Genomic DNA, 26,516 nt, shown 5'->3' on the forward strand with positions numbered 1-26,516 from the left:
GTGCTTTTGTGGAGAATTAATTAGTGATTTTGAGGTAGATTTTGAGGTGGGAAATCAGACACTTAGTTTAGGTACTGAAGACATGGTATGATCTGCTTACTTATTAACTGAAGGAAATCCCCTGAACAAGAGATGGAGAAGAAATGTGTATCAAAATCCTTTGTCTTTGGTGTAGTGGTAGTAAAACCTCTGGGCCATCAGAGACTAAGCTGTAAAAATGTCACAGGGCAATACGGTTTGTCATTAACGTTTTCTGCAGAAATCTCAAAAAAAACCCCTCAAACCACAACCTAATCCAAAGTAAAACCCTTGGTCAGCTAAACCATCACCCTGTTTATTCCCTTGTGGCAACAAAACAGTTCACGGTTCTGGCTTCCTTTGCTATTTTAAATTTGTAAGATACGGTTTAATAATAAATCCCAAACTATGCCATAGGACAGAAAATGAAAAAATACAATTCCTAAACATGTGGGAATTGTTCAATGCGTGAAATTACCTTCCCAGACTTCCTTCAGGTGGATAGAAAAACTAACATGAAAAATAAAGTGATGTGGAAGTGATTACATATATTTGAGACTATTCAGCACCAAATCTGAACTCAAGCATCTAAAACATTCAATGGTCTTTTAATGTGTTTCCTATGATGTCAAAAGAAAAGCATGGTCTGTTACACTTTCTTTTTAAAGTGTACTTATAGTAAAGTAGCAGACTTTGATTTTCCACATCTGTATGATTTGAAATTCGTGCATGTAAGCCGAGTAGATGCTGTAGCTTCTATCTAGTCTTTGACTATATTGATTCTGCAGAGATAGTTCAGAGAGTTCTCAACTAATGTTTTGAGAGCATTGAGTGCAGTCAGTTCAATGGTTTGAATTGACTGCAGTTGATTGTGACCCAGGAGAACTGAAAATTTTCAAATTCAGCACAGGATCTGAAAAGGATCAAGTGATTATAATAAATTGTCATATTATGAGCAACACTGCTTTTCACTGTCACTAATACCCACACTGAAATTCACAAAACATGACTTTATTAGGTAGAATTTATAAGGGTTTTATCTTATTTGTACAAAGTGTGAGTAAATTCATGTCAAAATGGTTTTGTGATGGGCAAAGTTGTATATTTCTGTCTTTAACTTCGCATGAAATTCTTCTAAAGCAAAATTCAGGTGTAAATTCTCCCATTTTATAACTGCATGGTAAAATATAATTGTCAGACATGAGTCATATTCTTACTCAGTGGTATCTCAAAGGGAGTTCCAGTGACTTGGCAGTTTTTACACATTGATGAAGTTTTACAGGGTTTTTATTTTTAAACTAAATGCTGAAGTAAAGAAGCTGTTTGGTAAGTTTTATTAGATTTTATTTTAAGGTGAATATCTTGCTGTGCTTTATTGTGTGGTCCTGCCATGACTTCTACTGAGCTGCAATTAACATGACAGTCGGAGTTCTGGTTGCAGCAGAGACTGTACACACAAATAACATGAAGTGACAACAGCTTTTAAAATGTTCTGAGGAAAATCCTATGCCTGTTCCCAAATAATCAGGTAGCTGAAGTAGGAGAAATTACAGTCTTTCTAAAAATAGTTGATAAAGTTGAAATAAGGAAGTTTGCTGTGGAATAGACATTTGACAGACATGCCAGCTGCCTCTGCCTGTTTCAGACAGCAGTAATGCTTTTCCTTCTTGGTGTGTTACAAATATATCCTACTTTATATGCCAGTGGAATAAAGAACAAGAGGTCTTTGCAGCTTCTTCATTCCAACATTCTTCAAGGATTTATAATCACCACTCTTTCCTTCTTGGCAAGAGATGAGAAGGCAGCATTTAAAGATGAGCTCACTGTTATTCCAAATGCTTCTCTCAGGAAGCTAAAAATCATGAGTGTTGATAAAACTATTAGTAATTACCTCCTTTTCAGCCCTGTAATGCTTTGAAGGATTGCCTTGAAATTGCCCTCCCTCCTTCCCTCCCTCTCAGGAGCAGTGACTGGGACATCAAAAACCTATGAGAGTGTTTTGGTGTCCTGATGTCTGAGTCCCCTTACATGAAATTATCATCTGATTGTAACAGAAGAATGACGCTGAAGACTCCAGATAGTCTTGTCTATTCTGAACTTTATGGTGAAGACCAGAGAAAGCTGCTAAGCCCTGGGTCCCTTATGAGACCCAAAGACATGCACGGGCATTGTGTTCAAGTCAGGTTACACATAATAGCTGTACATTTAGAGCTGCATTTGTGTTTTAATACTCTGAGCTTGCCCGAATAGCAGGCTGAGCTTCATTGGTATTAATTTCTGTTCCTCATAAAGGCTTTAAAGCTGTACAGTGCCTTGCTTTTTGATGGCTTTTTCCTCTGACCTGACTGATTTTTGGTATTAGTCCTCTGAAAGGGCTATGGTGTTCTTCTGCATCAAATCTTGCAACTCAGTGGGAAGGTTGTTGTTGAGGGAAACAAAATGTTAATTAAATACAAACCACTGATTTTATTTTTTTTTTTTTTGCTGACATCTTTGAAATAGAGAAGAGAGATGAAGTGGTGTATTATGATACTTACGAAAGTATGGAAGCTATGCTTGAAAAAGAGGATATGGCAACATCTATACACTTGCAAAAAGAGGAGCTGCAAAAGTTACAACAAAAAATCCGCCAGCTGGAAGCAAGGCGTGGACGTATTTCAGCCAAGAAAGCCTACCTCAGAAATAAGAAGGTACTGTTTAATTGCCTTTTTTTTGACATAATTAGCAAATTTAATAAAAGTTAAAAAGGTTTCCTTTCAGGTGCAAGTTTCCCAGAATTTTTGTGGATTACGTTCATTGTTTGCTAGAAGTTGTTTTGCAGAAAACTAAGTTAAATAGCATGTATTGTTAAATTGATGCATTTAAGATTCTGTTTACCTTTCTTCTAGCTTTAAAGGAACCTTCAATTACTTTGAAGTCAACAAATAAACTTATTTCTATTAATTAATCAGAACACTTTCATGTGGCAAGTACATGCTAGAACGAATGTTTTTATGGAGAGTAGTTTTGTATATGTTTGCAGAAGAGAATTTTCAAATGTGTTTCTCACATAGAAGTGAATTCTATTTTCATTCTCTTACCCCATCCTTTTAAACTTATGTCATGTGTTGTTGATATTATGAATTTGGCAGATCTATATGAAATCCAGTCTACATTCTTAATTTGTAATTCTAGTTGTGCTGTTTAGGTCAAAGTTCTGAGAGACCATTGTAAGTACTTGTTAGAAAATAGGTTCCACCCATACTCTGTACTATAAAACTATGCAGAAATGTCAGTTGAGGCCTCATTCTGGACTAGGATGAGTGGTTGGTGTGGTTGTGTGTTCCCAGTCATGTCCCTTTATGTGGAAGATGACCCTTTCATATAAAGAATTCTAGCAGATTGACAGTAAACCCTTCAGGTCTTGCCTCCACTTCATAATAATATCTATTTCTATACCTAAATCTGAAGCATAACAGAGCAAATAAAAGTTGTTGATACCATTTTATATATTGGATAGTTTGTATTTTGTCAGCCATTGCCTAGTTTCTAATTAACCCAATATGGAGAACACTGCTAATGAAGTATTAGGAGAAAGGTCTCCTGTTAGCTGATTATGTGAAGTAGCTTGCTTAGTTACTGAGTTTGTTTTACATGAGTTTGAAAAGAGAAGAAGTATCAGGAACCTTGTTAGTATTTTAGGTAAGAGCTTACTTGTCATATTACGTTAATCTACACAGGCTACAGTATAATATGATATTTCCTCCTGGATATGAAAGGAAACAGCTAGCACCTTACAAAGTAGACACCTGGGTGGTTTTTTTTTGCTTTTAAGCAAGAGCCTGTTTGCTGTTCTTTGCTTAATGGAGTACACACGTCAAGAAGAAGCCCTGAAGCAGGAGTAGAGATTTTTTAGCATGCCAATATATCTGTATAATGAACTAGTCACCTTCAGTGGCTCATTTGTTTCAAGGTTATGCTGCGATAGAATACCTTGTTTAAGCTGGAGTTGGTTTTGGCTGTAGCAGGAGTAGCAGCATGTCTGCTTGTTATTTGTGACAAGATGCAGAGCTGTGTTGTTTGTCTGCATCTGCATGCAGGAGTGGTACAGTACATCTTCTCAGCAAGGTGCTGGGAGAGCTGTGGCTATACTGCTTTCAGGACCTGAAGTAATGTCTCCATGTGGAAACTGGACATCACATTGCTCTAACTACTTCCAGCTCTTACTTATGTCATTGCCCAGTATAACATTCTTTGCAGCTGAGTGCTGCAGAGACATAGCTTTCAGCTTCTAGAAAAATCACAGCATACAGCAATGTGTATTTAAACTTGCAGAAGAAAATAAATTATCTTTATTTGAGCAAGTAGAAAGAGCAGAACCTGTTGTGTGCCATTGTGTGGCACTTGCTGGGCAGAAAAGTATATGTCCATTTTTTAGCTTCTTACTGCTGGATAATGCAGACTCCTACTAAACTTTCTGGCAATTACCTGATATTCAAAACTCAGAGATTTGTCTTAATTTCTTTAAGCAGTCTTTGTATTTTCAGTAGCCTTTCTAGTGATACTGCAAAGCATTGTAACACTGTTATATAGAGCAGTATTTAAGATGCCTGTTGTGAGAGCTTGTATTTTTTGGGAGTAAAATACAATTCTTGCTCTGAAGTGTTTCAGGTTAAGTCAAGTATGCAAAACTAAGATACAGATGGGATACAAAAGCAGAATGTAGATGGTGAGAATGAGGGCAGTGATGACTGAATGCTATGTGAAGAAAAGTGACTTTTTAAGGGTGAATATGAAAAGTACATACCGTGTGGTAAATCTGTCTGTCTCAAGAAACGTTTATTGTTGAACTGAGATGAGAGTGTACTTAATGCATTTCAGATTGCGTTCCTGACTTTGCGTGTTTCAGAAAAGTATCTTAAAGCAGACTTTTAAACAGGTGTTTTGTTTTTGACTGGGTTGGTGAGATGTTGGTGGTAGATTGGTGGGTTTTTTCTTTCTTTTTTCTTTTTTTTGTTTGTTTGTTTGTTTGTTTTGTGTGGGTTTTTTTCTTTTTTTGTTTATTTTTTTTTCGGTGATGTCAAATAATTGTACCAAGCTTTTATTTAGAAACTTTCATTGAAGGTGTCTTGGAAACATAACTCTAGAATAACTGAAGTGACATTTTTAAAATGCATGGTTTTACAGAGTGTGATTTTTTTCACTGTAATACCATGAGTATAAATTCCTTATTACTTTTTTAATACAGTTTGCATTTGTTAATCATTCTATGGTGTTCCTTTGTGTTGATGACAGTGAGTTATTAAAAAATAAATTTTTAATAGCAATTTCACTTTTTTTCCTTACTTCTAGAGAGCTGGCTATAGATTTTTCATGCAGGAAATTGCTGCTGTTATGCCAGTCTACCCCCTGCTGGCTACACATTAGTATTAATTAGATTATCATATGGAACAAGCAGCTGATTTATTAGGGAGCTAGATTTATAGCAAAGAGCCAAGGTGAAAAAAATGGTATAGAAGATATTATGAAAAATATCCTTGAAAAAACAGAGTTGGAATGAAATCAAATGATTTTGCACCTGGAAAGAGTATTCCTTATCACAAACAGACTGCGAGAAACAACTGATTGGTGAAGCTTGCGTTATGTTCATAATGTGTGTTTTCATCTAGGAGACTTCCTTCACAGGCTTTTGTGTTCATTTAATAGGACACCTTTAGAATTTTGCAAGCCCACATTTTAAAGCGCAGCCCATGCCAAAATAGGTGTTATGTAGATGCAGTGACAGCTGGCATATGATTATTGGTATTGTTATTATTACTATTATAACAGCAGCGTAAGAACATGACTACACTGAATGCTTATAGTAAAATACAGTTTCTGCACATGAAAAAGTAACCTTTTATTTGGGCTGTTTTTTAAGCTGAAAGCAAGACTCACTGGAACTGGTTAGATATAATATTATTGCACATCTCTTTTACATATATTACATGTTGTTAGTCTTAAACCTTGTAGTTTATCTGGTGACAAAGGTTGAAATAGTTCCTCACCTCTCCCTTTTTGTCTATTTAATAGAAGTGCAATTTGATACTGTGAGATCAGTTAGTTGATTAAAGGAAAAATGAGCATTACTTCTTGTTGCTTTCCCAGTTCCATAGAGCTGATCAACATATTTCTTGAGGTGTGGCTCTCACTGGACATAAATTCACAGGGAGGTTGTAAAATCCCTGGAGGTATTTGAGAAGTGTCTGGATCTGGTGCTGGGTGATGGTGTAGTGGTTATAATGGCAGTGCTGGGTGGACTGAATGATCTTAAAGGTCTCATCCAAAACTGACAATTCTATGATAACATGCCTGCTACCCAGTGCTTAGAAGTAAGGGCTACCTTGCATGTGCAATAGGCTGTGTATTCCTTTTCATACATCCAATTATTATTTTTTGTTTTGCTGTTTTTGTTTTGCCAGTGTTCATTGGTAGATATTGAATTTGTCATCTGCCCTAATCATCCAGAAAATTTTCTTAATGCTGCCATCTGGATGGTTTTTTATTTCATTCTTTGTTTGTAGTCACTTAATCTTGTCTACTAGTACACTTAATCTTGTCTACAGGTAGAACCCTGCATTTGTACCTCTGAAATTGCAACCTTTCCTTTTTCCTTAGACCATTTCTGTAATTAGTTAAGATGATTCAGATTGCTAATCCTGTCCTGAAACATGTTTTCAGCCCCTCCTAGTAGTGTTTACTGTTCCTTGTCAAAGAGATCTAATTACATCAAAGTAGATTGTTTATTAATACAAAGTCAGCACCAAATACATTTTGGTTAGTTTTGTCCTCTTTACATACTTAAAATATCTTTCATTATTTCATTTAATCATAAAGATTTAAATAATGTTAAATAAAGTGAAAACATTACATGAAATTGTGCCCCCTGAGTATTTGAGACATGTCAGAAAACCCAAACCATGCTTAACTTACATTTTCTCATTAAAATATTAATACCTAAATAGAGACTAAACTATAAACTAGATAGAAGTATTACAGAAAGTTTTCCAGATTCTCTATTAGTATTACATAGCTTGCTGTGTCTTTGGAGCACAGAAATGAAGTGTTTTGTACTTTCTCAGCTACAGATTAAATTGTTTGAATGTTCCAGGATTAACTCTTTTCACCAGGGGGAAAAAAGCCTCCAGAAATAAGCAAAAACCCAGCAGTGTTTGACTATATATATTTGTGGACCTGTTAGAGCAAGTGCAGAGCAGGTCCACGAAGATGATCAGAGGGTTGGAGCACCTCTCCTATGATGACAAGCTAGGGTTGTTGAGCCTGGAGAAGAGATGGCTCTGGAGAGTCCTCAGTACAGCTTTTCAGAACATAAAAGGAGTTTTGTGCTGTGAAAAAGGAGGGAGAGTGCCTTTTGACATGGATAGATATTTTACATGCACAAGGGGGAACAGTTTTAAACCAGGAGAGATTTGAATAGTTGTTAGAAAGAAATTTCTTTACTCTGGGGGGTGCTGAGCTGCTGACATAGGTTGCCCTGAGAAGAAGTGGGTGCCTCATCCCTGGAAATCTTCAAGGCCAGGTTGGATGGGGCAGAGCAGCCTGGTTTAGTGAAAGGTCCCCTCTTCATGGCAGGGAGGTTGGCACTAGATGAGCTTTAAGATCTCTTCCCACCTAAGCCATTCTGTGATATACCTGTGATGAACTGGGACAGTATTTGCACAGATACCTTCGCTTTTGTCAGTTACCTGTATACAACAGCAACACTGATGTTTTATTGTCCTGTACAGGAACACTGGTTATTTTTTTATTTGATCAAAGCATGTCCATAGAGAACTTGCAGATGAACAGCTTTTTTAAGCATCCATACTTGCACAACTGTGGGATTTGTTTATGACTGTACATCAGACTTTGTTCTAGTTCTGCATAGTGCTTGTACCAGGTCTAATTACATTGCTCATACTGTCCAATTTCCTGGCCCTCAATATCGTCCAATGAAGTTATCTACTTGAAGTTGTAACATGGCCTAGTTTGTTTGTTTGTTATTTTAACCTATTCTTATTTGCAAACAATGTGACAAACTCTTGTTTTAAACCAGATGTTAGAGATGTGAGATCAGTGTAATAAATGAACATAATGAATTATAACAACTTCATTCCTGTCTATGCTTGCAGATAGTACATGGGAAAGATGGGCTGACACCTGTAAATGGGAAGTTGTCTATCTGCATAAACAGAAATATTGAGAAATTTGGGAGTTAGTTATTTTCCATGTGTGCAAATACATGGGGTTAAACAGGGGCTTTATGGAGTGTTGACAGATTGATGTTCTTTGCCACGCTTTTACTGGTACTGTAGAACAGACTTTCCAAGCAGCTGTCACTTGGATCTATTCTTTTGGTAGTTAAAAGTAATAGATTTGGGGTGGTTTTTCAGTTACAGTTCATTGTAAATTAAATGAGCTTGTCTGAAGTAGGCTCTGCAGCTACTATTTTTCTAGATGCCATTTGCTAAATATGACATTATGTAAATCTGTATTTAAATACATGCTCTATAGGTTATACTTTATGTCCCTTCAGGAGATCTGTATCGCAAAACATAATGAGAAGATCCAGCAGCGTCACCAGAGCGAGAAGGAGTACAAAATGCACCATACTGTTCAGCTGGTAAGTTTGAGTTTTCTGCTGTTGAGCTTAGCCTGTCATTAATAGCTTGCATTCCTCATTATACATTAATTAGGAGAGCATTCAGAGTGATAGCTCTTTCAAAAGATGGTGTTTATCCATGACCTTTGCACCACGGATTTCTATGTCATGCTGGTAGGGGGGAATATATAGCTGTGTTAGGAAGACATGAGAACCAAGCAAGTAGAGCAGTTCTTAATGCTAGGCTGACAGTCTGAGTGATTTGTTAGCGTTTATCATCACTTGCACATAGATGATTCTGAACATCTCCAAGTATCACATCCAGTATGCTGATAGGAGTAGGGAAATCACACAATGATTCTTGAATCTTAATAAGCTTGGATGCTACTTTTCTTTTTTTACTAAAGCTATTACTGGAATTAAGTTGTATAAACTTACAGTTCCAAATGGATGCTCCGCAATTTTTTTTCATAGCCTGGTTGCAGAGAATAGGCCAACTAGTCTCTTAAGTTGTACCTAATATACTCAAAAAATATTCAAATTCTGGATTAGGCCTTAGGAGCTGATATAGTATCAATATTTGATAGAGATCACTGACAAAGATGCATTGAAATCCAAGTCTCTTTAATTCAGGCTTCAATTAGATTAGTGAAAGTGATTCTGTTTCATCCTTATACATTTTTAACATTGATATATTTGTCCAGGAAGTCAGCTGCATAATTTATTTTATGGAAAGGCTACTTGTCAAAGGCAGTATGTATTGGAATATTCTTTCAGGAATTAAAAGAAAATATATATTTTTTTCATAAGTTCTTATAAGGCAGAGGAAGTTACTGTGTGGATTGTAGCCCATTTATCAGTCTTACTAATAAGACTTGACAAAGCCAAAGGACTTCCTTGTCTCTCAAGAGTACTGCAGAGTTTTATATTATGGAGTTTCCCACTTGAATGATATAAAGAACCTTATGCTAAGTTTTTGTGTTTGTGTGGGGGTTTTCTGCTAAAAATGTGACTGAAAAATTCTAGCATTATGATAAAAAAGGTTTTAAATGACTGGTTTTCATTAAGAATTTTGAGAATATAAGTCTTAGAAAACCTTTGAAAAGGGGAGTCCAAATTTGAAACCAAAAAAGATTTGCAATTTTACTGTTTTACTTAAAAGTGAAACAAAATCAAATAAACAAGTCGCCCAAAACAAAACACCAAAAACCAAAAACAAACAAAAAAAAAACCTTGAATTTGAGGCTGCTTCAGAAAAAATTTGATCTGAATGCATATGTAGCATTCAGATACAGTGGTAGAACTACTTTTCTTCCTTTCTTTATGCTTTTGTTCTAACTTCTTTGCCCATTGTTCTTACTTTCGTTTACCACATGCTTCTCATCCTCTTCACCTTTATATGTTTTCTGTCCTTACTGTTTTTCAGACATGTTCTCATCTTTCTCTCCCTAATGCATCTATACTTCCTTCCTTCCAAATCACAGCAGTTGGCTTTTTATGAAGGACACCAGGCCACTAGCTGACTTATGAAAATAGCAGGCAGACACTGCTTTTGTGGTAATCAGTGAGAGTAAAAGGTTCACAAAAGTGATCAGAATTTTTGATTTTGAAGATACAGATTACTTTTGAAGAAAAGTAATATTAAATGCTGTGAGTCATCTTAAGAATTAAAGCTGCTGTTTCTGCTGCTCAGGGTTTTTGCTTTGTGGTCAGCTGTTACGTCATTTTTCCTGATAGCTTCTGAACTTGCATGCAGTGAATTTCACCTTCTGGTAATCAGCTTCCATTTCCAGTAAATTGACTGAGGTGTTAGTGTTTGTTTCAAAGTTGTAGTAACTCTGCTGAAGTTCTGTAAGAAAGAATGATTAGTTAAAGGAGATGTATCCAAAGGTGTATTTTCCATAAGATAAAATCACTGTACAAGAAAAAACACAACTATCCTAGGTGAGAGGAAGAGCTTCAGGCCTTTACTTAAGTGCAATTATATAAAATCAAGCTGGTTTGCATAACAAAAGCTGGATTAAATACAAACTTATATTTACTGTTGTAAGTGTGAAAACATTTACTTAATTTGCTCACTGTTGGGTTCAAAACTTTGTGATGCTGAGTTCTGTGTATTCTTGTACTTTGAAAATACAAATATGACTTCTTTAAATGGGCAGCCTTTCAATTTGGACTGACATTTTGTTATTGGAATGAGGGAGAAAGGGATACTGCTTTGCTCTCTGATTAATTTATACAATTTTAATTCAAGGGGGCTTCTCTAAGTATAGCATTCTGTCACTTGTTACTTCTCATCTTTCTAAGTAACAGGTCTTCCAAGTGTTCCTGTTAGAGATTGAAATGTTTTTTTACTGAGCTTCGAGTTTCTTTGAGAAAACAAAACACAAAATGTATAGTATTTTTTAAGGGGAAGCCAAAGGCCAAGTTTTGAAGCTATGTTTATTTGAGAAGTATCTTTTTAAGTAGCTCTTCACATTTAGAACAGTTTTTTCCTAGTGCAGCCAAATAGAGCACTGGATATAATATTTGCATGTTTTCCGTATATTTTCTCAGAAACGAGATCAGCTGCAAGATGAAGAGGAAAGAAAGAGCTCCTGGGTTAGTCAGGAGCGACAGAAAACCCTGGACAGACTTCGTACATTTAAGCAGGTAACAGAAGAACAGTTGTTCTTTTGTGGCAGTTTCCTGTCCCAAAGAAATTTTCATACATTCCAGTAACAGCATTCACTGGGCTATTACTCTTCTTGATATTATTATGATGATTCTATAATATATAAAATATATAATAATATGTATTATATACAATACTAATACTATAATTATAATAATATATAATAATTAAAATTATTCTATTACTCTATTTGATATCATTATTGATACTTTTTCATTATATCATGAACTTATCTTTGTAAAATTCACAACAAAATATGGCATTGTTGGTAGCAGGTTCCTCTAGCTGTTGCATTCCCAGTGCCTTAAGTTTCTGTTCTCTCTTACACATGTATCCTGTGACAAGACACTTGGCACATGTTCCCAAGAAGTATAATCTAAGCAGTACTTCCTACAAAGAGCATTGTCATCTGACATGCCCTCCTACTACTGCTGATTGCTAGAATTATCTGCCCCTTCTAATTACAATGGAACCATCAGAAAATGCATGGAAGGTGGCATGAAGGGGAAGGAATAAGAAAAGGACTGAAAATAAAAAGAAAAGAGAGACTGTATTAATTGATGAAAACTTTTTTGTTGAATACATTAGGAAAAAAAAAAGTATGAGAAGTTTCTTTGCTGGAAAGTTGTCTTGTTCATCAGTACACTCTTCATGTCCTTATTGTTTGCAAGGCTCTTGAATTCTGTAACTTCTGTAAATTAAAGCAAATTTCTTATGTTAACCAGCCACTGTCCATGAGCTATTAACATACTAATACTGTTACATGTTATTGCTGTAGGCCTACAAGAGTTGTGCAAAAGATAATTAGACTTGTCTTTCAGAAGAAGCTTAATTTTTTCATTAAATAGGTTGTGAATAAAACTAATATGAAAAGACTGATAATGAGGCAGAAAATTTAAGAAGGAAATGAAATCTGAAAATCTTAGCTGTTCTCAAGATACACCTTTTAAAACAGTATGATTCACATATAAGGCCGGTGTATTAAGTCAGACTGCTCTGCACTTGCAGAAGGAGCCATTGACCAGGTTTAGAAGAGGAAAGCTAGAGGGAATTTTGAATTTTAGTTTCCAAAAAAAAACCAGTTCTGAATGTGCAATCTGATTCTTAGTGAAATCCTAATTCTAACCCATGCATTTCACTGACTAGACTAATCATACATAAATTATGGCTTAAGTAAGAATAAAAACTAAGAATATGAATACATTTTTGAATAAAAGCTGGGGATATATTTGCTTTGGTTTTACATACAGAGCAGAATAAAAATTGTTTGTCAGAAATGTCAGGTACATAAAATCTGAAGTAGTCCATTGCATGTGCTTACATAATTGTCAATACCTTATTCACTTTAGCGGTACCCTGGGCAAGTAATACTCAAATCAACCAGACTACGGCTGGCTCATGCAAAAAGAAAATGTGCAGCCAGCTCAGTGCCCTGTGTCGAGCAGCCTCAATCTTTGCCAGCAACCACACAAATCCAAGAGAAGAGCGAAGAGGTGGAATTGGAAAAAGCAGTTCAGCCATTGCAGGTGCAGGAATCTACAAGCCCAAAACAAGTTCAAGATGTCTCTTTGCCTCCTAATGGTGTTACCTCTGACCTGCCCCATGTTAGCACTTCTCCACTTACCAGTGACCAGCTTCAACCAGTAGAGACTGCTACTGGAGTACAGCTTCCACCCCCTTTGCCTCCACCACCTCCACCTCCGCCTCCACCTTTGCCCTCCAAGGAAGATGCCACCAAATCCTTAGAGAAAAGTGACAGCTCTGTCAAACGTCAGAGTGTGGAGAAGGGAGTCCAGCACTCTTCTGGTGTCCCACCAGCACATCTGTTCGATAGCAGTCAGCTAGTCAGTGCCAAGAAGAAGCTCAAGAAGACCGGTGATCTAGAGGGTTTACAGAGGAGGAGAGGTACTGTTTTAATTTCTGCATAATTAATTAAAAGTTTATTGTTATTAATTTAAAAACTGTAATGCACATGAGTTCATCTTTTGAATTGCTGTGTAGGAAAGTGTATTCTGTGATTGATTTATTATTAATGGGAAAGTTGTTAAATCCTTTTTAGCTGATAGATGCTGGAATCTTGAACACTAGGGCTTTTATGACACCGTGGCATATTTGTTCAGTAGGAAAACATTTGAGAAATTGAGTCTACACTGTACCATGTTAGACTAGATAAAAAGTGGACCTAGGTGCTGTTGAAAAGAATATTTACACATCTACTTACTTTATTTACTTACTGCCAACCCTGCAGATTAGCTCTGTTTTACCAGAGGATGCAGTGTTCTATTTACTAATAGAATAACAATAATTTTTATGTAGTCCTATCGTTTACTTTACTGACTTGCATTTTATCTTGCAATTTTTTATAAATCACCTATTGTGTGTGCAGTTTTATATACATCATAATATGACAAATAGAAATTCAAATCAATCATTCCTGTTAAGAATATTGTTAATGTCTGCTGCAGCACTCTACCTGCTGCTCCATGTCCCCTGAGATGTTCCAAGTTTCTAAGTGGCTTCAGAAATTTGTCCCTGTATGACAGACAGGGGCTTTACAGTCCTTCCCTCCCCCTTCAAATGTGCAATCCTCTATTCTTTTACATCTCTCTCTTCATTGGGACTTTTCTTTCTAGGCCTTTAGTGGGATGGGCAGCCTATTCCTAAATGCAAAACAGGTTTCAAAAAACGTATTGTACGGTGTACAAAAGAGAACTGGGGATGGATATGTATTGATTGAGAAGTGCTGTACAAATTACATGCTATTGTATGCGAGGTGTTTAAACTTCGTTTTACTTTATTATAATGCATTCTCTGGGATGAAGATCGTGCCCACTCTTTGGCTCTTTGAAGAGCCAAAGCCTGAGTTTTATTTTTGCAAAAAAATAGTTTCAAAATTAGTGATAAAAGAAGGATTTGCCATAAAGAATTACCTCTGACTTCTTTGTTTTCATTTATTATAAGAGAAGACTATTTTTTAAACTGTTCTGGGACTAGATGTTAACAAATACATGAACCCAGAGAAGCAGGAAGGTGCATGCTCTTGCAATTGACTATATTGCTGCATCCCCCACTGGCTTGTAGAAATAGTCATTCAGTAGGTAAAATTAGCCTAAAAATGCAAGTGATAAGGATGGATTGCACAGTTCAGTACCTATGACATGTACTCATTATCTGAGTTCTAACATAAAAAAAGATGATGCAGTAAACACTTTCATTATGTTGAATTCTTGGCCGTTTATTTGATTTTTCTGAATGCAAACAGAAAAGCCACACGGTTCAGAAAGTTTTACTTCCTAATAGAAAGTTAAGTAGTTAGAAAAATTACAATTGTCTCTATAAACCAGTTTTGACCTGGTAATAAGGAAGATTATTTAGAGGCTAAAACAGTATTGGAGCTACCATTATACTTATAGTGCAGGACTACCACATTAATAGTATGCAGGTACTTTTTGGTCTGTTGGAAATAGAAATTAAGACTGATAAAACTTAGTGAAAATATTACTCAAGGTCTTTTGATTTGCTGCAGTGAGTTCCCCAATGGATGAAGTTCTGGCTTCCTTGAAACGTGGCAGCTTTCACTTAAGAAAAGTTGAGCAGAGAAGTCTCCCTCCTTTTCCTGATGAAGATGATAGCAATAACATCTTGGCGCAGATCAGGAAAGGGGTGAAACTGAAGAAAGTACAGAAAGATGTTTTGAGAGAATCCTTTACAATTCTGCCTGACACTGACCCTCTGACAAGGAGCATCCATGAAGCATTGCGAAGGATTAAGGAAGCATCACCTGAATCAGAGGATGAAGAGGAGAGTTTGCCTTGCACAGACTGGGAAAACTAACCTGTAATTAAGCTACATTTAAAGAAAATATTTCTGCAACAGTTTTTTTATAACAGTAGCATCTAAGCCTCAGGTTGTGCATTCTGGGAGACTTAGTAGGAATGCAACTAAACTATCTGACATCCAGTGTGGTAAAACATGCACATATGAATTGAGTATCACTGACTTCAAAGAATTTAAGGTTCATAATAAGGAAAACCTTTTTTAGACAGTGTGTTAGCCTTTTACTGTTCCTGTACTTCTGCTGGATATTGACAGGACTTCTGAAAAAAAGCTCTGTTTTATTTAGTAAATTTGAAGGGACAGCTCCCAGTTTACCAAAAATGTTTAAAAAGCAGCACAATCACTCTTGGACACACCTTATACTTCATAATTATTTCTAGCCTTGTAAAAATTTGGCATGTCTTATTTCAGACTGAGTAACTTCTAAGCGAAGGACAGTTAGGTTTGAATGCTGAACACATTGAAATCTCATGGGTTATCCTGAGTGGCTGACTTCTTGATGGCTTGGTTTCAGTCTCTAAAATCTCTGACTTGAATTTCCAGGCTATAACCAGTAAATATAGAAATACAATTTATACTTCTGCTAGTCATATGAATTCCATGAACTTGCATTAATACTAAGCTGCAGTACCTGAACATAGAGATATCAGACTTCATCAGATGAAATTAATGATTTCACAACAAACCAAAAATTGGCAAGAGATCAGCTTTCAAAAGAATTGCTGCATCAGTAGCACAAAGAGATTTGTGACTGCAGCAGAACTCTTCTCTGTTGTGGCCCTCTGTTACTGATACGAGAATGAACTTGAGTATCAATGAAGGTTCCCACTAAACCTAAAATTTGAGAAACCTGAGAAATGACAGTATGTTAAGAAACTAAAAACCTTTTGCGAAAGGCCGTTTCGACAGAATGGATGACAAATATTTGTAATCCTTTTAACACAGTTAGCAGTAGAAGAAAGATAACCTTTTTGAATGTTCACAATCCAGCATTTCTACCCTGGTTAGTTATTACCATAGCTGGAGAGTGACTGTTGGTAAAGTGCTACAGCTGTTTAAAAACTGATTCTGACTTAGCACATCATCTGCTGAATGTTCTTGTGATTATGAAATACTGTCTCAATCTGTTACATTAGTATGGTATTTTCAAATTATAGTATTTTAAATTTTTGAAAAGGAAAATAAATGCTGCCTTCAATTCCTCATGAGCTAGCTGTTTGCCACCCTAAAGATAACCTTTCTATCCTTGCATATTCAAAACTCCCACTACCACAGCTCTTCAGAAATCAAGTGACAGCTATAAGAAAAGATACGTTTTGGAACTAACTTGGCTTTCTTTCAATTATTCTGATTTCCTAGATAACGGATCAGATTTAAACTCTGTGATTTGACTTTGATTTTAGCAAATCTGTTTGACTGATCAGGATTTTGTTTGCATTTTTTTGGCAAGATACAAAGAAATTTTCCAAGACTGGGTTAATATTTTTTAAATCGAATCGGTTGACCTCATAAGCGTTTTACATTGGAAGTTCATCTTAGAAATCTTCTGTGGTCATTGCCACACAATATGTTTTCCTCTGCAATTTGCAGCCCTAAAAAAGGAGTTCAGAATGTGGGCTGAAAATCACTGCTGCACAGGCCCTGGTTGATAACTCCTTTTTACCAGTCTAAATCCTGCTCAAGTCTTGTGAAATTACCTGGACCTAAAAGCAGGATTCAGTGTCAATTCAATGTCAGGAGTATGTGCTCCTTGGTCTTCACATATCTGGGACCTGTTTTCTCTAACCAGAGTCATACTTTATTATCAAAACAACCCTGTTTTCCTTAGGTGAGGTTATTTAACACATAATAGTTAAGACAGAAAAATGGTTGTACAGAATAGCTCATAAGATAGCTCAGAAATAGCTGTACTAACAGCTCAGAAAAAACAAGCAGGGCCTGTTCTTTCCAAGCACATGAAATAATTTGGGAGAACAGAGATTGTGACAAAGCCCTTGAAAAACTCAACTGAATAAATACTTTCCATATTGATGAGCATACTTGCTTGAAGATACAGACTGATTTACTAGCATTCATCATACAGGAGTAAAATAATGAAAATCTGTTACAGAAATAGCAGGCTAGTATTTTTTACTGTAAGGTTATTCACTTAATATCATGCTTTAAGATTGACCAACTGGTTTTTAACTTGTAAGCTCTGCACATGCCAAGAACAGGAGTTTAGGTTGAAAACATGTTTACCAAAGTGTGTTAGCACGCATTTTATATTAATTATGATAAATTATACATACATCTCTATAGACTAAATGTAATGCAGTTACTTGCCTTACAAAATGAAGGCCAAATCTGACACAGTGATGTGTAATTTTTAAGTTCCAGAAAGTTCTTTGGTATATGTGAAGGGAGTATTAGTGCTCAGTGAAGTTTCATTAATGAAGTTTGAGGACAAAACTAATAGTTACTAATTCTTGCAGGAGATCTAGTAATCTATTATATTGCCTGCCCTATGAGTTAACTTCCACATAAAGCTATGACTAAACTTTTTAGGAGCAGTTCTTTCCAGACAGACAGTCTGAACCATGTACAAAGATACTGAGGCATTCTATATATTGAAGCAACTGAGCAAGTAGTATAAATATGTATTAGTTCCTGTATGAAAAATCCAAGAGATTACCAGTTATCAGAAGTATCCTGAGAGTATCTGTGTATGAGTACCCAGTAATGCACATAAATCACCATAGTACACTAAGAGTACTGTAAGTAATGCAGAACCTGAGTTCCTGTCAGTGGGGGGGACAAGGTAACAGATAACAAGGAAGCTTTTGTTCTCCCTAGTCTCCTAATCCAGTATTTTGGGCATCTTCAAACTGATCTGTGTTAACTGCCAGTAATATCAGAAGGCAAAAAAAAAGACAAAGACCTGGTCATATGTGTGCTCTGACTCCAGGGTCACTGTGTCATTACCCTGGGAGCAAAGAGAATCTTTGCTCAGTACGCACTGCTCAGTATAGTGCATGTTAGAATTGCCTAATACATTGATCAGAGAATATTTGTACAGCCGTTTAGCTTTTCAGATGTTCCTTTTTCTTTCTTCCCAAACAGGTGCTGGACAGCCACCAACATGCGAAAAGAAACCCCAGTTGAAGATTACTTTTCTTCTGCATTTCTGAGAATTCAGAGCCAGCAGTTATGACCATCAATTCCACAGAAGGCTTTCTTTGGCAAAGAAATAGTCTTTCTTTGGCAAATAACTCAGTACATGGAAAAAAATGGCCTGAAATATTATTTTCAGGTCACTTTTTTCTTTAATTGTTCAAACAAATTCTGGTTTGGGCAGAAAGCTAAGTTGTTTTGACGTGCATTTTATACTATCAAGAATGCCCGATTCTTAAGCACTTTTTATATTTGCGTTAGTAATGTATGGCCAGTTAAGTGAGGGGGACATTTTGAGTTGGGAGACTACTTGCTGTTAGAGTAACTTTGGGGTTCCACACCAGCTATAAAATGGCCCCTTCACTGCACTGAATATCTCATGTGCTTGAAAATTCAACTAAATGGCTCCCTGCAGAGAAGCTTGCTGTGTAGCAGTCTGATATTCCAGAAAGAGAATTCCTAGTTGCACTACAGTAGCTGAAATTCAGTAACATGCAACTAAGGCTTTTTTTCTTCTTAGCTTGAAGAAGCATATGTCAGTATGAAAAGCAACAAGTGACCACAGCACAATGAGAATTAAGAGTTGAATTCAGTACATATTCAAGAATGTGTTTGTTTCCATCATGATACATTTAGCAAGACATACTGCAGCACCTTTTTAGAAGGTCATTTTTAGTCTGACATCTTTTTAAAGTAGACATTTTCATGCTTTTTTAAAATAATATTTAGCTATGCTGAACCAAGTTAGTTATACTTTTATCATTTGTTATAAGAAGCAATATTTTGTAATTTCATACTTAAAAATATTTTTCTCTTTTGGTTTAAAATGGCTTTTGATTAGTCTAAGCAGCCCTCTTTAAAAAAGATCAAAGCACTTAAGCATACTGATAATTCAGTTGTGAAAATCATGCTATTATTGCTGGTTTTCATTATTCCCTTTAGTGGCTGCAAAAATGTTTGTATTTCATACCCAAAAGCCTACTGGCTGAAAAATGTTTCTTTTGATTCTTACTGTTTTATTTTTAAAGGAGAGTTACAACTTCCTCTGCAGTGAATACTTAGGAGTAGTCCTAAACCTCATGACTAATGGCTGCAGGCAGCTACTCTTACGATACCACAGTACCAAGAGGTATGTCAATACAGAGATACAAGTAGCCTTGTACCACCTAAAAACCTCATGTGGTATTAAAAATCAGCCCATTACACTTCTAGGAAAGCTGAATTTTCACTAGCATTTTGTTTTTACTAGCGTAACATACACTGTGTTTGAGAAATACACAGTCCCTGTCCTTTGTGTTGTGTGGTCCATTCACTGTTCCTTTTTTGACAGATAAACTACTATATGGGGATCTGGGTTCTTTTAAGTGGAGTTACTCATTGCTGCTGTCATGTAATGGAACACGTACTGTGTTAACATTTATAACAGGGGATTTCACGTCTTGCCGTTTACTTACAGAGAGAGGAGCAGGAGACCTTACCTTAGCAATAGGCTGTGTAATCTAAAGGAACTTCAGCTCTGGGACCCTTCAGTCTATTGAAGATGTTTTGCTGTGGCTGTCCAAAAATTAAAGCTCTGTCAAACATCTCAAGAGGATTTTCTTAACCATGTTGCCTTACTTATAAAGTTAGTGAACATTGATTTTCAAAGCACCTGCGAGCAGTGTTACCGTAGAATTGTATCAGTTTTGCTGTGTTAGTTGCCAGGTCTCTATTTTTCAGCTGTGTGAAACACCTGATACTGGCTTTCCACAGGCCTATAACTACATGATGCTTTTTTCTTAAACTTATTCTGTAAATTCTGTGTTACATAGTACGGTTGCAAGCTGTCTGATGCTGTGTTCATGCAGCAATAGCAGCAGATTCAAGGTTCATTATAATCATTCAGCACTGCCTATACCATCAGCTATTCTGTTCTGCATTTGTTTCAGTCACACCACACATTAAAACCAAGGTAATCAAATAAATTTTTGGCTGTAGCACAAAACAGAACTACAATGTAGAATGGTAACTCACATTATACATTTCATCTGAAACTTAGTGCTAAATTAACAGTGGTGAACAAACAATTTTTATTTTCATTTTTTCCTGTTTTCCAGCCTGCAGTTTCATTCCTTGGAGTGTGCATACAGAACACTAGCAAAATTTCAAGCTGAGGAAAAATAGTGTAATATTAAAGTATTTGTGCAGTGGTTCCCTTGCACAACACGTTTGTCTGCAGTTTACCACTGTGTTGTTATCTAAATAGCTCCATGCTGTACTGTACTACAGTTTTCAGATATGTTTGCCATGTGATCTGTCATCTTTGCCTTGAAAAATGTGTGCATGATTGATGAAAATTACTCTTCTTAATCTGTTTCATATTTAGCTGAAACCTTAGATTTCTGTAGTAGCTTAGTCTCAATAGAATTGGAGTTCTCATATGAGCATGTGTTTTATGGGCACACAAAAAGTAGTTGTTACGGTGAGCATAGCAGTATATATCAGTTCAAAACTGCCATCTTCTGTGTGGAAAATGAATGGGGGTTTTTTCCACATCCTGCTAAAAAAGAAACAAAAACAACTGAATTTAAATCTTCATGAGTCACTAGATGTCACAATTTCACATAATTTTCACTTTGATATAAAAATTGTGCATATGTAGTGTACACAGGCTAATGCATATAAGGTACCATCCTCTGCCATGTGAAATTTTCCAGTGAAAAGGGATGGCTACCACAGAAAATGGGGAAAGTTTAGTATATTTACAAGAAACTTAGGGAAACTACAATGGTCCTGTGTTGAGGTCAGTTCCTCCACAGCTGAGAAAAGCTGTAATAATTGTGTTGGTCTGTGAGAAATCTTGGCAAGCATCACTAAGGAAAACTACGTAAACATGCGCAAGGAAAAAGAGCCTCCATAAAAAGACCTGCCTATTGATATTTTTCATTTTATTGTTGTGGCTGCGTTGTCCTGTTGCTAGTTATTTATCTTAAGTAGTTCATCAGCTTTTGGGCTTTTTCCATTTTTAGAAATTTCTTTCTTTTTTCAAATTAAAAGTTTTACTATGGTGTAACTGATCCAGTGAAGTAAAGATTTGGAATGCATAATGTTATTGTACAAATGCTTATGTAAGGACTGAAAAACCTTTCATGAGTGGGAACAAGAAACTAAATACTCAGTTTCTACTGAAATAACCAAAATATAAGGTGAACAGCAATACTCTTGTTCAGAAATGGAATTTGTGTCAACAAGAATTTCCTGCTCTCGTTCATGGAGGTTCCAGATCCTTCACAAATGACCAATAGTCTTACTCACTTTAATGTATTTTCATGTTATCTGTCTAGGGTAGATGAAGGCTTTTTTATTTCTCTCAAATATCACTTTTAAGTTTTGCCTGTTTTTTTGTTTTGTTTTTTTTTAAATCTGACAGTCTGCATTCTACACCAGACACTTGTAAAATAAATTAGTATGATTATATATTGTGTTCTTTTGTGACTGAATTGGGGATAGAACTCAACATACTTCACTACATTATTTGTAAAGAATCATTTTGAGTATTATAAGCACTATATTCTGTACTGTTTAATAATAAAGTAATGATAGATGCATAACTGAAGATGCAACTTATTGAGAAGAGGAGGCAGAAACATTATTGGTTAATGTTACCCTTATTCCATTTGTTGCACTGAATTTCAGGAGTGTAATTTGTAAAGCAAGTCTGCTCATGCGTGTAATCAGATTTTATTTTCATTGTGATGCTTATGTAATTAAATTACCTGGATGTATTTCTGGTAATGATTTCATAAGCATGGACAATATGTTGTTGATGTTTCGCACTACAGAATTAATGTTAAGAACAAGTGAAGCTTCTTGCAAAGAAAAGGAGTAACAGAAGCACCTTACTGGGAGAGCATGTTGCATGATTTCGGTCCTCTTGGAGTTGACAGACAGTAGGTCATCCTAAACTTGACTGCAAATTGCTCTTTGGTGTACTAAGCACATCAACTTACTGCTATCAATGCTATCAACACAATGGCTATTTTTAACCTATAAATATACTGTAATTTAAGTTTTCTTACAAAATGAATTTATATTTAATTGCTGCCTAATGCATAAATATTTAGAATTTTTAGGAGGGTCAAGGGAGGGAGGGCAGGCATGCCAGTGTATTTGCGGGAGGGGCTGTTGCATATGTGGGTCTTTGTACTTCCCGTTCAGTTTGACTGTTAATCCAAAACTCACAGCTCTGGCTGTGGTGAATCTGCAACCTAACATTTATGTATTTTTATTGTGATTCAGGTCTTCTATATTCTGTGGCTCAGAGCTTCAGAATTTGACAGAAAAGGTCATCTTTCCATTCTCAAATGTGAATGCTCTGTACCTCTAATATGGGAAATGACCAAGCAATTAATTTTATTCTGCTGAGTTTTTAATATTAATGTGTAGTGCATTATCTAAAGCTCATTAACCAGTAGTGCGTCCATTGGAAACAAGTAGAAAGGATGAAGACTGTTTTGGTGCATATAGTCCAAACTCTGCAGAGACTCTATTCCAGAGACTGTCACCTATCCAGGAATTAGTTTGCCATAAACTGGCTTGATTTTCAGCTTATAAACATAGTTTTGACTTCTGAATTGGTAAATAGGTGTTGGGCATTGGGGATATTCACTTAACATCTTCCAGCGTGTTGTTGCTGTTGCTGTATGTTTTGAACTTCATTTTAAGTGTATACAAATGCATCATCATAAAAGGAAAGCTAAAGAAGTACAGATGGCTGCAAGTTGTCTTTCATGAATGAAGCCAGTGAAGCTTAATGAAACTAACTTCTTTGTTAAGCCTGTTGAATAAATAAGAAACAATGAAAACAAATTTTCATTCACTAGCTTTGTGCAATATTATCATTAGACTCAAACACTACTAGCACATTGTGCTTGGCTTTAAGAAAGTTCTTTAATTCCATTATATTCAAAAGGACATATTAAATGCATATTTCATTGTAAACAACTCTGCAAATTTACTATGCCTGAAAATGCTCAGTTATTAAGTATTAAGCACAAGTATGTTTAAAAAAAAGGTTAAGAACTAAACAAGCATTTCTAGCAATACCTAGAAACTAAAAAAAAAATTAATTGTCTGCTTCTTGGTCTTTTTTCTTTAGTGCAGCTTTTCTGCAATGCAAGTTTATTGCTGTGTATTTCATGGGGTTTTATTATCATGATTCAGAAATTCAAACCTGTACGCAAAGTACTGCATTCACCTTATTGTACATGCAATGTAACATCATACTCACAGTTTTGGTGCTTTAAAATTATTCCTCTTTTCTTTATTAAAGGATATTTATTTGATCACTGTCTTGGTTTTAACTTTATGTACTAGCTCTAAAAAAATACTTTTTGTATGGTTTGATTCCCACAAAAAACAATTTCAGATCTAATTAATTTCCATTCCCATAGTTATTTTTACAACTCAAATTCCCTGTCATGGTTTAATGCTAGGTGATTGTGTCTAAGCAATGTTGCAGCATGGAATATTAGTATTTAGGTAACTTTTGTAAATGAAGCCACCTGAGCAATTAAGGTGTTACGGAAGAACCTTGCTCCTAAATGATGCAGGGTAGTTATGTGTACAGATTACACGCACTTTCCATCTCTTGATCAAGAGACAGAAACACTCTATGAAAAAGGGTAAAAGTTTAAATACAGAAATGTTAAGAGCTTAGCACTCTTATTACCCTTACCATGTCCCTAACTCTAGCCTTTTTGTGTTACTACTTATGTAGACATAAATCTTGCAAAAGCAGTATCTTTATATTGTCTCTCTTTTCCCTTTTGCTTCTGTGTTTTTGGTGGAGTGCAGATAGGTTCTATTTCTAGCTGGTTCCTTAACATGAGGGAACCTAAAAGCTGTATTTCTGGGACAGGAACTTTTAAATGTCATTACAGTACTGAGAAAACAATAAAAAGGACATTTCTAAGAGCAACATGAAACTGACTTTGTATTTACAGTGCAAATCTGGATTGCAACATGTCTCACACAAAATTCAAGGCCTGTCTGGCTTTGGTTTCCTAGTGTTGTTTTTTGTGCCAGGTAATAATGATTCTTAATTTTGGGTTATGGCAGAACATATAGAACAAGTAGGAAATGTGGTTTGAAGTAATCAGTTCTTTGATCGTTGCTGACTTAACAGAGAAGAGAGTTGCATTTGTGTCTGAGGCTTGTTCCTAAAGCTCTGGCAGTGTGTGACCATTACATGGGTGCCTGCACAGGTTTTGCTCTGTCAGCTGGTTTTGCTTGGCACTGGCTTCAAATTCTCTACAGTTTGCATACAGGTTGGAAGTGAATTTCATGTATGCATCAGGTTGCAGATAAGTGAATAAATATATCTGTAGGCAGACTTGAAAGGTGGTTGTATGCCATGCAGAATCTCTTGTTTGTACAACACAGAAGATTAAAGATATGTGGAACCATAATTTATTTCTTTTTCCTGTTCATTACATATCAGATGTAGATCAAAGGTACATCGTAAATAAATACTCCGTGGGCCACAGAGCCTCTGAAATAGGGGAACTACTGATACGTGCAGGGTTTGTCTGTTCCACTTCTTAATGCTCAACAGAGGTAGTAGGTACAAGGGAAAGAAGTAAAAATGGAAGGTGTGTTTGACAGATCATGTTTTCCAAAACTTAAGAACTTTTCCTTTTCTCAGCAGTTCTTACTGCTGCTTTCTATCATAGGGAGAAGCCCATTTTATAGGCTTCATTCTTCCTGCCATAGGAAGGAGCTTAGAGGAATCCTGGACTGCCACAGTATCTCTGAATCTTGGAATCAGTAAGCTATCAGTACGTGACTGCCACTGCCACAGCTGGAGCTTTATGTTCACATCACAGATCACTGTCTAAATCTACTGCTACAGAGTTGTGCCACTGTGTTTTTACCATTGGTAAAGGAAGGTTATAATGTCCGTCTTAAACCTTAGATGTACCATGTCAGCCATTTAACTGTTACAAGCATCACTTTGCTTATACAAATTGGTCTTCAGCAGAAGACCATCCCAGAGGTGTTGCCAAGAATCTACAGCATCATCACCATGTAACCTACCTTGTTTACAGAAGTGCTGCAAGTCTCTGTCCAACTCTCCATCCTGCAGAACTGATCCCACGGAGCAGCCTTTCTGCCCTTTCCCCCTTTGCACTAAGATTCTCAGTCTCTATTACTTTGTCTAAACTTTGTGCAAATCTTCACCACAGTCATGCTCGCTGTCCAGATTTTCATCAGCTCAAAGACAGCACATCTCCCTTGAACTGTTGGCTCCACAGGAAGAGCTGGTGGATAAAAACAGGCACAGATTACCTTCTGTGCTGTTAAAGCTACTGCCTGTGTTGCTGGGGTTTGTTCATTGTTAATCAACTAAAACTTTGGGAAAAAAAGAACCTAAACCGAAACAAAAGTTATATTCACATTCACACTGTTGCTGTCTTACCCCTTTATTCCTACTGTAGTTTTGTGCTGTCAGTGGGATGTTTGTTGGACATACTTGTGCCACAGGCAAATCATCTGTATTGCTTGTCACTCTTTCCTCACCATGGAATTGCAGCAGACTTCGTGACTTCTCTGAGATGTCTCACTACACCCCACATTGCTTACATAAGATTAAGCACATTCACAGTCTTTCCAAGAAAAGTCACTGTTTACTTCGTTCTTTCATCTTAACAACTTTTCTAATTAGCATCACATTCCCTCTGTACAGTATTGTTTAAAAGTCACAGGAATAAGGAAGATTGAAGAATCATGCAATTCATACAAAGCACTTATATTAACTATACTTTTTCTTCCTCAGTACTTTATTTTAATCCCATTCAGTATCAGTAAGAATGTAACTGAGTTCTTATCATACAAAGTCATCAGTGCATGCTCAAACTGCCATGCATGTTAAAAGCACAATTTAAACACCGTAACAGACATTTATGAATCAACTTCTTTTGAAGTACCATAAAAGGATGTCCATTTTCCTCCCACATGCACTTGCTGTGAGTAAAATGACTGTTGGAGGGGATAAAGGCCCATGAAAATAGTTTGACAGGGAAACCATTGCACACTGCTCTTTGTTTCTAATGGCATCTTAAAAAAAAAAAAAAAAAAAAAAAAAAAGTCTTGAATTGTCATTATAAAATAATATTTATAATATTTTTTTTAAAATCCCACATCCTATACTTATGTTGATGGCATACATATATT

At 36.1% G+C, this 26,516-nt stretch overlaps 1 protein-coding gene across 2 annotated transcripts in view; it reads left to right on the plus strand.

The window, feature by feature from the left end:
* Positions 1–23,626, plus strand: part of JMY (junction mediating and regulatory protein, p53 cofactor) — a 62,162-nt gene extending 38,536 nt beyond the window's left edge. Inside the window, exons 6-11 of one of the 2 annotated variants that reach the window (XM_086869749.1) lie at positions 2,521–2,708; positions 8,573–8,659; positions 11,195–11,290; positions 12,662–13,217; positions 14,839–15,149; positions 18,252–23,626. In XM_086869749.1, coding sequence (XP_086725875.1) covers positions 2,521–2,708; positions 8,573–8,659; positions 11,195–11,290; positions 12,662–13,217; positions 14,839–15,146 — 1,235 coding nt within the window. In that variant the 3' untranslated portion in view covers positions 15,147–15,149; positions 18,252–23,626. The remainder of the gene's footprint in view (positions 1–2,520; positions 2,709–8,572; positions 8,660–11,194; positions 11,291–12,661; positions 13,218–14,838; positions 15,150–18,251) is intronic. The other variant, XM_086869750.1, reaches the window with a different exon arrangement.
* The last annotated feature ends 2,890 nt before the right edge of the window (positions 23,627–26,516 follow it).

The sequence above is a fragment of the Cyanistes caeruleus genome, chromosome Z, assembly GCF_971803275.1.
Source record: "Cyanistes caeruleus chromosome Z, bCyaCae1.hap1.1, whole genome shotgun sequence".
Classification (NCBI taxonomy): domain Eukaryota; kingdom Metazoa; phylum Chordata; class Aves; order Passeriformes; family Paridae; genus Cyanistes; species Cyanistes caeruleus.